Source organism: Arvicola amphibius, chromosome 1 (genome assembly GCF_903992535.2).
Source record: "Arvicola amphibius chromosome 1, mArvAmp1.2, whole genome shotgun sequence".
Lineage (NCBI taxonomy): Eukaryota > Metazoa > Chordata > Mammalia > Rodentia > Cricetidae > Arvicola > Arvicola amphibius.
Genome location: NC_052047.1, coordinates 154,362,689 through 154,375,896, shown reverse-complemented (window position 1 = coordinate 154,375,896; position 13,208 = coordinate 154,362,689). Strand labels below are relative to the sequence as shown.

Here is a 13,208-nt window from a genome sequence, read left to right as displayed (position 1 = left end):
TTCACCACATTCTCTTGCTGCTTCTTGTTTCCCCCTTTGAATTTCTCCATCACAAAGCAGTTCCAAAGCCTTCAAGCTGTCCAAGCCTATGGGTGTCTCTCTTTCAGAGTTGCTTCCTTCTTTACATACAAATATTAAGTCCTAGCGACTCTCCTTTAATATTCTGGAGTCTGCAATCTCTTTCCACCACTCCACAGCAGAAGTAGTGGAGCACAGATCTAGAATTGGGCTGGCTAGCCTCAAGTCACAGCTCTTTCGTGCCTCTGTGCCTCACAGTCATTGTCTGTAAACACAGACTAACACAGAGACCACCCCAGAGTTGTCACTGTTCACATACAGCACTTAGGACCACACTGGGCTCACAGGAAGCATTCAGTAAGTCAGTAACCAGCTTGCCTGCCTCAAGACTGGCCTCAGCCTCTTCTAGTAGGCTACCCGCAGCCCGCTCATCCGCACCTGCACTGCCCTAACCTCCACTCAAGCTTCACCTCTAGCTACTTCCTCACCTAACAGTCACCAGCAGTTCCCAGACTGAGGAGTACAGGTCCACATACGCCACTTCACTGCCTCCACCAATTCTTCCCCCATTCTCTTCTTATAATACTTACAGATAATAATTAAAACTTAGCAAGAACCACCAGGCATGGTAGTACGTGCCTTTAATTTCAGCACTGGCAGAGGCAAACAGATTTCTGTAATTTTGAGGCCAGCCTGGTCTACATCATAAGTTCCAGGACAGCTAGAGCTACACAGAGAGACCCTGTCTCAAAAATTAAAATTGCCTTCTTTTTAGGAAGATTTCATTATCCCTCAGCATTTGGATGCTGTGCTAGCTTCTTTAACTTTCCAAGTACAGGCTGAACACCTCCAAGTGCTGCCTATGATGTCTACTCTGTCACAGCACACAGCTGCTCAGACTGCCTTTGCACTCTTGTTCCTCCTGCCTAAGCCTCCAGAGTACTGAGATTAACAGGCACGTGTCACCACACGCACTGCATTTAAAGCCTTGCTATTATCACCTGAAAGATAAACAAATAACAACGCAGGATAAAAAGTGAATTTTAGATAACCACTAGATGATAACAGCGACACAGGCAGTGGACAGGAAAGCAAAGAGGGAAAGAACAGCTTTCTTCCACCAAGCTGTTGCTGACTCAGTGTTGTCCTGAGGACTGAACCCACGGCCTGGAGCATGCGAGCAAGTATTCTCCCACAGAGCTACATTCCCCTCCTGAAAGCTTGGTTCTGACTTCTAAGATCATTCCCAACATAACCTAGAACTTGAGGATGAGTAAGTCCCCAAAGAACACATAAGAGCAATTTACAAGAGAAAAGGCTAAGGCAAGGCTTTGGTTTTATAAAGCAGGGGTGCTTTATTTAGGGAAAAAAATCATATTAGAATAAGGGAAAAAAAAGAAGACTGTCAAACAGTTGAGTATTTACCTGATGTTGATAACAATTAGCCATCCTTCTTAGGTGACTGTGATGTTTGGAGTAGCTTTTTTTTTTTTTTAAGGATACATATTTGGGACTGGGAAGGCTCTAGCAGAGGACCTGGGTTAGTTTCACAGCACATGGTGGCTTGTGGCCACTAGTAACTCCAATCCCAGGGATCTAATGCCCTCTTCTAGCCCCACAGGCACACAAGAGGTATACAGACATACATGCAGGGCAAACACCCATAAACACAAAACCTAAGTCTTCAGATTTACCATGGATATCTGCTTGTGTGATTACCAGGCTTCCGGTCACTCAACACCTGCAGCAACACTGACTGCTGAATGCTCCTAGGAGGTGGCTAACCTTCCTGAAATTCCTAAAAGGAAAACCTGACTCGTCTTCTTTCTGGCTGGGGTAAATCAGAGCCATGAAGGTGTTCAACATTTAAAATAAAAGCTAACACAACTGCCATCAAGTAACAACAACAAAAAAAAAAAAAAAAAAAAAAAAAAACAAAATGAGAAAATGGAATTTCCCCTTCCTCACAGGAAAAGGTCTTTGATCTTCAGGCACCACAGGAACTAAACTAGGTCTTCTCACAATCATTCCCTATACAAGGGAAATCTGGCACTCGTGAGGTAACTTTACCCATTTAATTAGATGGGGAGAGAAGCTCTGCAAAACCGTTTCTCACAGAATACTTGTCTCACTTACGAAATGTCCTTGCGCGTTTTTATGTGTAGAGGAGCTAAAACAACCTGTCAGGTGAGAATCAGTTCCCAGGAGAGGAAAAACAGCATCGTAAAACCTGGTATTCTTTCATACCCAGCAATACATCGGTAAGGCCAGAGATGCTTTGTATTTACCCACAGTCTTCTAATGCTAAGTGGAGTTTTCTGGAATCAAAGGCTAACACTGAACTAACTAGTATTACAAGTTCTCAGCAGTGCTTGAGCCAGGCCCTGCTCGGCATTCCACATGCAGGATGCCTTACCATGCAGACTCCAAGGAAGAAGGAAGCAAAAGAACACAACAGTGTAAAGCATTCAAGAGGCTCTTTCAGCTCTGACAGATAAGCTTAGAAAAAAGAGCAAAGAGGCAAAACCAAAAACAAAAGAAGTTTAGGCACCAAGCAATATGTAATAGCACGTCAGATGCCCTGCCACTCAGAGAAAGGAGGTTGCACCGCTGCCTCCCAGGCTGATGCAATGTCCATCTAACCACTTGAGCAGAGCATCTTCACCTGGGCAGCCAATCCTATTTCATGCAACAGATAAGGAAACCTAAAGCACCTGATCATCGAAGCAAGACCTAGGACAGTCGCTGCTCTACCAGTTAGTTCCAAGCATTGTGAAAGCATTACATTTCAGAGGGGAAGTGTCAAAAAGTCAGAGGTACACCGTCTTTACTCACATTGATCATGGCATTGGATGTTATCCTAAAGAGTGTGGCTCGTTCGTTGACTTGTTTGATTTTCTCGTTGCTCTCAGCAGGCAGCTTCAGGGACTCCAGCTCACTGAGGGAACGCTGCAGGGCAGTGCCATGCTTAGCTATCAAGTCGTTGCATGTGCTCAGGTCCTCCACTTTGCTGGAGAGTGTTCGGAGCGTGTTCTGAAGCTCAGTCTTGTCAGTTTGTGAGACAGACTCTTCATCCCCAGATTCATCTGCAGGGATGCCAAGGTTAAGTTCTGCCTCTAGGATCAGGACCGAGAGTTGGAGCCCTACCTACTCTGCTCCAAGTAAACCACCATGCTTCACCATGTGCACTCTGAGCAACTGAGGGCTGGCAATTCCAGAGGATTCCTCTACAGCATGGCCCATGGCCTACAGCAGACAGACTCAAGGCATACTTCATAAAGGTGCACAGTCTCAGGCTACACTCCTAGATACTTGGATTCAGATGGTGAGAGGCAAGGCCTGGAAACCTGCATTTCTCTTTTAAAATTACATGCATTTCGAATAATATTTATGGGGCAAGAGTAGGGTACATGTGTCATATGCATATATAGAGAGGTCAGAGAACAACATAGTGGGGGTCAGTTCTCTCCCTCCACTATGCAGGGCTCAGAAGTGGAATTCAGTCATCAGGCTTGTTAGCAAGTGCCCTCACCGGCCCAGAATCTGTGTTTCTGTGACCAAAGTAGTCCTAATGTATACTGAAGTTTAAGATCCACTGACAGAAAGGGTATTATGGAAAACTGGATAGCTCTTCAAATTAGGAACATATAACTAAACCTTCCAACTCTTTGTTGAGACAGCATCTCATGCAGCTCAGGTTAGCTTTGAACTCCCTGTGTAGCCAAGATGACCTTGAACTCCTGATACTCGTGCTCCCAACTCCTGAAAGGTGTGACCACATCTAGCTCCAGCTATTCTAGCGAACCAAAGGCTTCAGGCATAGTAGGTAAGCACTCTTACCAACTGAACTACATCCCCAACAACAAACTTTTAAACATTAGCTTGAAAAGTCCAATGTAATCCAAAATAATTATTACTGTAAAGCCACCACTCTCTTTAGGGAGGCATGCAGGCCTTCTGCAAAATGGGTTGAGAACCACAGAGCAGCTTCTTTTTCTGTTTGTGTGTTTGTTTTGCAGAGCAGCTTCTTGAGATAGGTTATGCCGCTAAAAGCTCTATTTATTATTTTTCTCCAAGGGAGAGCTGAACTTCATGATGAACTTATCTGACCCTAAAGCCACTCCAAAAGCAAAACAAGAGAGCTCTCAGATCATAATCAAGCAGGAACTGTACCATACCTCTCTCCATCAGCTGTGCACTTAACAGTTTGTCACTGCAAACTGTTTCTCCAGCAGTGTCACTCCTTGTGGAGCTGACATCAGCCTTCAGATTAAACAAAAGGAACAAGAAAGGACCTGTCCTCCCAGCTAAACTGAGGCAGGGCTCAAGGTCAAAATGTAAGCCATCCCTACAAAATTGATAAAGTAACAGAGTTTCCTCTCATTACTTAATAGACATTAGGCACAGTATGGGAACTGGTAAGCGTAAGTCAGAGCTGACATCTCAGTTCTCTGCCACTGAGCAAGCTCAGCACGATTATCAGTATCTTGAGGGCAAATCCTATCATTTTCTTTAGAAAAACAAAAGCTAATTTTAATTTACTACTATAAACTGTGCTTGTGTATGGCAGATCCTCCTGGAGCTGGAGCCACAAATGGCTGTGAGCTTCCTGTCATGAGTGCTGAGAACTGAAATCCCATCCTTTGTAAGAACAGGATGTACCCTAACCACTGGGCAATCTCTCCAGCCCAGAAAAGATCGTTTATTAGGTATCTGTCGATTCTGTTACAACTTTAACAAATGAGAAGCTATCAGAAACTGGCCTAAAATTCCAGCACCTGAGAGGTGGAGACAGAGGGAGCAGAAGTTCAAGGTCATCTTAAACTACAGACAGAGTGAGTTTTGGACCAGCCTAGGACATGAGACTGCCAGAAAAAAAAAGAAAACAACAACAAAAAAAAAACCACAAAACAATAACAACAAAAAACAGCCTAGAGAATATACAAAGGTCCAAATTATGAGCTGTAAGATTACTAATACTGAAGCCAGGCAGTGGTGGCTGCACACCTTTAACCCAGCACTCGGGAGGCAGAGCAGGTGAAACTCTAAGTTTAAGGCCAGCCTGGTTTACAAGAGTGATTTCCAGAACAGCTAGGACCGTTACACAAAGAAACCCTGGGGGGGGGGATTCCTAATACTGAGCTAGTAATAAAATAAGTATGTCTCAACTAACATGAAAAACAAAACACAAGCCAGGCATAGGAAGCATGTCTTTAGTCCTAGCACTCAGGAGGCAGAGGCTAGAGGATGGGGTTCCAGGTCATCCAAGGCGACTAGTAAGACCCTGAATCAAACTTTTTAAAAAAAATTAAGCATAAGCACTTTAGTACCAAAGTTTTTCAACTTTGGGTACTTGATTCTTTCTTGGAGGGCAGGTGTGCTGTTCTGTGCCTCATAGGGCACTGAGCAGTATCTTTGGCTTCTAGTCTCTGTGTGCCAGTCACACCCCCCGCTTGCATTATTTCAACCAAAAATGTCTCCAGACATTACCAAATAGCAGGTGTGTATATATGCAGGACTGAACTCAGTTTAGAACCACTACTCAAGAGAAATAATATTCAATGAGAAGCTTGGGATGTCCAAGGTACGAGACACAATCAAAAGATACATTGCAGTCAAGGGTAAAAACCTATGCTACTCAGGTCCAGTGTTCCTTTGCTCCATACCTGACTCTGCCAGCATCTTCACAGCCTTGGCCTTGGCCAGTTCCAGGGCTGTCACCCAGCGCTGCCGCTCTACTTCTGAGCTGGCCTTCAAGTGGTAAGTCTGAGCACCGCCATTGGAAATGATAAAGTTGCAAGAGTCTTCCACAGTGATGTTGGCTGTGGCGAGGTTGATGGTACCACGGCAGGTGTGTCTCATTTCTGCCTTGGACCTGCCATAGCAAGACAAAAAGGCTAAACAGAAAGGTAACAGACATTCGTCCTGTTCCACTTCTAGTTTCTTTCATAACTCTGGGCACTCTGAAAATTAAGTAGTGTTAGGAATTAACAAAGTCTTGTTATAGTTCTCTCAGCCCTGGAAATTTAAACAGTGGGAAGCAGTGGGAAAGCATCCAAGCTTATAAGCATTATGTGAGTCGGATTTTATTGCCTCAGTGTTCCTCCTCCCATTAGTTTGAAAAACACAGTCTTTACTGAGCTAGAATTGCATGAAATATTAATTCAGCAGTTAATAAGTACAAATGAATGAGTTCTGACAAGTGGATACAATTGTGCAACCACAACCACAATCCAACTGAAGAATATTTCCCTCACCTGACAAAGTTCCCTCGTGCCCAATGCAGACAGAAACTACTTTTTACTTAGCAAGTTATAAAACACTTTATAACCTTGTGCAACAAAAATTTTTGACACTCTCATTCTCTAAGAATAGCTCCATTTTTATACACTGAGCCACCCCCACACTGTAAATCAGCCCAAATGAGAACTGTCACGCAACACTTAGGATTATGTTGCAGAAGTGTATAAAAGGCAAATCTTAAGTGATTAGACTATTAAATATTGGTCATGGCTCAAATGATAAGAAATAAGAATAACTACCAGTCTGAGACAATAAAGAAAGAATAAGCACAAAAGAATAACCAGGCATTTCACTCTTTCTGGAAAATGCAGTTTCCTAAGTTCCAGACTTTTATTGGTGGGAACTCCTAAGCCATCCTATTAATAGCCAGGAAAGACTCAGCAGGTCTGCACTCAAGAGGACTGGGTGTAAAACTTTCCCCCAATCTCTACTGACAGTTCTATTAATAGGCTAACTTTTGAACTTTACAACATTACTTGGTGACAACAAATTACAAAGCACTTGACATAGAAATATCAAGATTCGCCTTAAACATCAAAATCTCAGCACTACATGCATGCAGAGAAAAACTGCTCATGTCTTCACTACCGCTGGCTATGCCCAGGGACGTTCAGGTTCAAACTGCACTTCTCCCTGTCCAACTCGGAACATAAAGAGGTCAAAGTCCTCTGCCACAGTACAAAGCAGTAGAGCCAAACAGCTAAACACACCTGGCACATCCAGAATTCCTACATGCCAGGAAGGGCACACACCCTTCCCCAGACACCAAGATTTAGGATGTTTGAGTGAGTCTGTTTACTGCCCTTGAAGACAGATCCGCTGTTGTTCATTTCATCTCGTCTAACCTTTCTTTCTCAAATATACTAATGAGCAATAAGGGATCACGGGGTGGGGATGGGGGTCTCAAAGGATTGGCCATTTTCCACGCCCTGCACCTGCCACTGTAATGTGAATCCCTGCTTTTTCTATTCTTACCTCCCAGCCCCAAGCTTCAGTTACACTATGAATAATGCAGGCTGAATTAGAGAGCCACAGCTGAAGGCCAGCTTGCGCTCACACCTGGGCCTTCTAGCACATTCCTCCTATTGGCACTTTCACTAACAGCCTCCTAGGGTCTCTTCTGCTCCACTGTCTTCATGCACCAAAGAAGGTCCTTGGATAATATAAAGTCCATAGCTGTTTAACAGACACTAAGGAACACTGGGAGGGAGGCAGGCTTGACCACAGCACTCAGGCTCGGACAAACATACCTATGGCTATTAATGTTTAGAACAGATGCAGGAAAGATTCTGAGCCTGCAGTCAAAGTTCTTCAGTCATTACAATATCACATGGTTAGCTTCTGGCTAGAAAGTCCTTGCCTGAAAAGGCCAGATGAAACAGTAATTTAATCTCTAGAAGCTAAAAGGAAAACTAATACTATAGCCTGGGGTGTTTTGGGGAGAGCTGGGATCCTGTGTAAGAGAGTTATGGGGCATCTAAGTAAAGAAGCAAAAGAAAGATGAAAAGGAAGGCTTGCTCATGTCTCTTCTTCTGTCATCAGAGGATGGGGTCTATGAAGGAGAAAGGTATTTTAAAAATGGTATACTTAAAGAGACTGTAGCTTTTGGACGTCTGACAATCAGAGGAGGAATAACATAGTTAAGTCATTCCAGGAAAGAGATGGGATCACAGGCACCCTACTAGGAAGAATAAACTGCCAATGCTGTAGGAAGGCGGTACTTCATGGAAACTCTGGAGATGTGGGGTAATGCACAGACAGATAAACTGGACACTGTTGATTGGTTGGCTTGTGAGGGGGACTATCCTAGTTAGCAAGGACAGGGTAATGGCATACTTTAGTATGTTTTGGAAGGAGTTTTCACAGAGTCAGCTACTGTGAGAAAGAAGGTAAAAGTAGCAACAGATATGAGGGGAACAGCAACAGGTAAGTTATTAATGTCCAAGGTCAATACTGATCAAGATGGAGTCTAAACAGTGAAGTAGCCTGCAAAGCAGATCATGCAAAAACTTGACTGGATTAAAAAGGCCATAGAATATTTTTAATTTTTCTTTGAATTACTTTATATGGAGCTTTTTGTTTACTTGTTTGGGTTTGGTTTTTATTTGTTGTGGGTTTTGAGAGACAGGGTTTCTCTGTGTAGCCTTGGCTGCCCTGGAAGACCAGGCTGGCCTTGAACTCAGAAAGATCTGCCTGACTCTGCCTCCTAAGTGCTGGATTAAAGGCATCCACCATCACCACCAGGCTTATTTTATGTCTTTTGCCTGCATTTATGTACAGGCAGTTAAGTGCTCTTAACTACTGAGCTCTCTCTCCTGCCAAGACCATACAATATTAAAATCCTTGGATAATGCACATTTCTTTTGAGTATGTAGTTCTGGCTGTCCTGGAAGTTGCTATGGAGACCAGGACACCTCAAACTCACAGAGCTCTACCTGCCTCTGCTTTTTTGCTGGGATTAAAGTCTTGTTGTCACCATGCCCAACCCTTAATGAACAATTTTTGAAAATGGGGGGATCAGTGATTTATGAACCAAGTTAAGATATGAATCAACTGAACATTAGGATAACAGTCAATTAAAACAAGATATGAGCTTGAATAGATGGGAAAAAACTGTGGGTCAAACTAAAGCTTCAGATGTATCTTATAACCCTAAACTGAGTTCTATAAGAGCAGAAGGGCTATATTAAAACTAATTCAGAATACAGCAATGCAAATACACCTACTCACAATTAACGTTGCATAAACAGAGGAGGAACTATCTTAAGGCATCTTCTGTGGCTGAGAAGAGATAAGAATGGCCCCACAACAACCTCCAATTCAAACTCTCCTTAAAGGTCTCTAAAAGACAAGCCAATGCTGTTGAGGAGAAAGTTACTTGGCCCTGAGCCTTTTGGTAGCAGTGACTACTGGTGACACTACAAAGAAATGCAGGCTGAGCCTCTGCTCTACATCAGAGGCTTGGGTTCCCAAACTGGATGGCCTTTACGAAGGGATTTCAATGAGAAACGGAATTATACTAAGCAAATTCCTCTTACGGTATACTTCTGTGCTTTTTGCATGAAACACATTAGAACCATAATCCATAAACTGTTTTAATTATCTCTGTATCTAATTGGTTCATGTGGCACTGACCTTGGTTTTAGGTTATATTGGTATAAACTGTAGTTTCGAACCTGATTTTTCCAAGACCTTGGGAGAGCTACCAATGCTAAGTCTGCTTCCTTGTCAGGAACCTGAGAACATGTCCTAACTCCCAGGGAGCTAGAGCTATGAATACTGAATGAAATGTAGCATGTAAGGCAGCCAGCCACAGTGCCCAGCCAGTGGGAATGCTTACGACTTATCCCCAAATCACCTCTCAACACCTCTGTCTCCTCTGTCTAGTAATATAAGCCCCATAGAGTGACATGTTATGACCACGTTATGAGTCACGGTAAGTATACATTAACAATACCAAAATAAGCATTGGAAAACTTTAATAATCATTTCATTCTTCCTTTAATAAAACTCAATCTTAAGTAAAACTATAAAGAGCACGGAACTGCTGGATAAGACAATCATTCCTGCGGGAGGGGGTGGGGCAAGCACAAGCAAAGCTATGGTAGCTCCATTCTCGGCTGTCCAGATCGAGAAAGCAAGCGCAAGCTTGGAGAGGTAAGACATATGGTGGACGGAATCCCTAAGTCTCCCCGTCCGTGGTGCTTTGCTGTCTGAATGTGTGGAGTGAACAAGCAAGGGTAGCTCTATCGAGAGTGTACCAGGAACCTTTAATTTTAGAGACTGGGCACAAAAAGTTAAGAGTTAGAACTTTCACTGTAAGTTCCCGAGGGGCAGTGCCCGGGCTGGGTCTGTGCCTCTCCAGCCTCATAACAGTGCCTCACTTGCAGAATTAGTGATTGCACCCACGTGGTAGCGGAAATACAATGGCAGAGCAGATGCTCTCCAAACAATTGCTGACAGGAAAGACCCGGGGATGGAGGCAGACGAGGCACCAGAGACTGGTGATGGCAGGGACAGGAGCGGCGTGTCAAATCGGGAGGTTCTGACTTTTGCAAGCTGTCAACCTATACAGGTGACAGACAGGAACCCAGAGCGACCTTGGCAGCGAAGCCGGCCGGCCAAGAGTGACAGCGCGGGTCCGTGGGCTGCACTTGGGGGGGAGGCCAGGTGAGCGCGGCGCCCCGGAAGCAGTTACCTGTAGTAGCTCAGCAGCCCGTTGCTCAGCACGAACCACCGCCGCTGGTAGCCTTTGATGTAATTGGTCCATTTGAAGAGCCAGCCCTCTCTAGCAGAGCCCGAGCCCCCGGCGCCCGAACCGCCCGAGCCCGCGGCTGGCGGTGCAGAGCCCGGGCCGCCCGCCGCCACTCCCCCGGCCGTGGGGCCCGAGCCACCCGCCGCCGTCGCCGTCGCGGACGCCACCCCGGAGCCGGGCCCCGCGTCCCCGCGTCCGCCGCCGCCTCCCACCGCGGGTGGACCCGCGCCGCCGCCGCCCGGAGCCGCGATGGCGGCCGGGCCCGGCCCCACCACTCCTCTCAGCTCGGTCGCCGCCATAAGCCGCCGCCGCCCGGAGAGACACGACCGGAACCGCCTACGAGCGCCGCCACCGCCGCCCGGAGCGCCCAACACGGCTAGCGCTTCAGCCGCCGCCGCGCAGCGTCCCCGCCCCGCCAGCCCCGCCGCGGGAAGGAGGGCTCGGCCGCCGGGAAGGAGGGCGGCGATTGGTGCCGCCAAATGTCACTTGCGGAAGACCCCGCGGACATTGGCATTTCTCTCGGGCCTGTCATGCTACTCCGCCCAGTGAGAAGCTCGGGGCGCGACGCTTCTTCCAGGCCTGCTTTCGATTGGTTCAAAGGGAAGCCAATCAAGCGGGTCTACAAAACCATTGGTGCTTTTCTGAAGTCCGAGGACGGGAGAATGCAGAGTGCCCGGCCGGTTTGGCCTGCGATTGGATAATATTTCCGTCAGTCGTTTCAGTTTATGCTTCTGTCACTGCCACGTCACCCCCGCCCATCGCTCTGCCCTTCATCCTCTTCCGCCCTTAGGGATTGGTGGTTGGTATCAGCTGCTCAAGCCTTCCTACCAATTATTGAGCGCGTTGAGGTAGAAGGGGCAGAACCCGGCCTCCACATCCTCATTCTTATTTTTTATTGGCTGACACGTCTGTCTTTCACACGTCGCTGGAGAGGCGGGGCAATGGCTGGAGATGATTGGCTCTGGAAATTGTCAGTGAAAGCTGGAAGAAGGCCGAGACGTCAAATAAATTCCTGGACGCGCGAGTGGGCCGCGCCCTTCTGGTTGCAGCTTTAAGGATGGGGTGGACTTGTATAAGCGATCTCTGGTGTGGGCGTCATGCGGAATTCCCTCCTTCTGAATTAAGATTTGCAGATGGTCTTCGTAGAGAGAGGTGGATGGTTTCTGGGTCCTCCTAGGGGTTCTCTTCTCAGGCCCTGTTTCCTGAAGAACCCAGAAAGAGCTTCCTCATCTTCCTCCTGGACCCATGCATGACGCCTCCCCTTACCCTCACCTCATTCACTTTCCTGATTTACCCTCTGTCTGTTCATTCTAGATGATTATACACTTCTACTGGTTCTGACAATCAATTTGCCGACTTAGTTTCCGGGAAGGATAGATGGGCAAAGACCTAGCTGTCCTTATATTTCTTTTCCAGATCTAAAGACCCTTACTAGGTTTAGTGTGGTAAAATCACAAATAATTCGCTTGTTTGTTGTTGGGTTCAGTTTAATGAGTTTAATTACAGCTTGTGTTGGGGGTCACAAATTCAGTTACTAGTGCACCATTAAGCTGTTGTAAACCATTATAAAAACAGCCAAAATCTGCAATCCGGGGAAACCTAATACCTGTTAGAGTTTGAACTTGCAGTAGGAATAGGATTTAACTTTTCTTTTTTTTTTTTATTTATTTACTTATTATGTATACAATATTCTGTCTGTGTGTATGTCTGCAGGCCAGAAGAGGGCACCAGACCTCATTACAGATGGTTGTGAGCCACCATGTGGTTGCCGGGAATTGAACTCAGAACCTTTGGAAGAGCAGGCAATGCTCTTAACCACTGAGCCATCTCTCCAGCCCGGATTTAACTTTTCTTATTCATTTCTTCTAATTATGTGTGAGGGTGTGTGTCTCTGTGTGTGTGTTAGCACTTGTGTGCAGGTATTTGTGGATGCCAGAAGAGGACATATGATCCCCAATCCTCGGGAGCTAGAGTTAAAGTGGATGGGTAGCCAACCCATAGGGATAATGGGAACAGAACTTGCCTCTTTAACCATCTCTCTAGCCCTAGGAGTTGCTTTTAGAGCCTGTGGAGACTATTTTCCTCATCGATGTCAAGAAAGTAATCTAAACCAGGCAGTGGTGGTTCATGCCTTTAATTCCAGCACTTGAAAGCCAGAGGCAGGAAGATCCGTGAGTTCAAGGCCAGCTTGGTCTACAAAGTAGGTTTCAGTATGGGCTACATAGAGAAACCTTGACTCGAAAAAATAAAAAAGGACACTGACTTAGCTCTCACCTGGAGGTAGTGCCTTTAAAACAGCACTCAAGAAGCATTGGCTGGCAGGCAACAAAGTGAGTTCCAGGCTGGCCAGGGCTACAAAGAGAAACCCTGTGTTGGAAAAAAAAAAAAAAACTAAACAGAGAAAGTAATCTAACCTGCTTTGTTTGAAAAGCCTGACTTCTTGCTTCGGTTAAAACATTTACAGGTGATAGCAGAAAGGAAGGACCTTACAATAGTGCAGTTGTAATAAAGTTTGTTTGAATTTTGACAAACTGCAAACAGATGTAAAAAAAAAAAATGTGAGCAGTACTGCCACGTATCCCTCTGTTCAGTGTGTGATCACAAAGGGAAACACACACTTTTAAAACTAGGA

The 13,208-nt window shown here is 45.6% G+C and overlaps 1 protein-coding gene across 1 annotated transcript in view; it reads right to left on the bottom strand.

Moving 5' to 3' along the window:
- LOC119815310 (oxysterol binding protein) overlaps positions 1-10,890 on the bottom strand; it is a 30,050-nt gene extending 19,160 nt beyond the window's left edge. The window contains exons 1-3 of the mRNA XM_038331448.1: positions 10,520-10,890; positions 5,685-5,893; positions 2,854-3,104 (exon numbers count right to left, since the gene is read on the bottom strand). Coding sequence (XP_038187376.1) covers positions 2,854-3,104; positions 5,685-5,893; positions 10,520-10,875 — 816 coding nt within the window. The 5' untranslated portion in view covers positions 10,876-10,890. The remainder of the gene's footprint in view (positions 1-2,853; positions 3,105-5,684; positions 5,894-10,519) is intronic.
- Between the last annotated feature and the right edge of the window lie 2,318 nt (positions 10,891-13,208).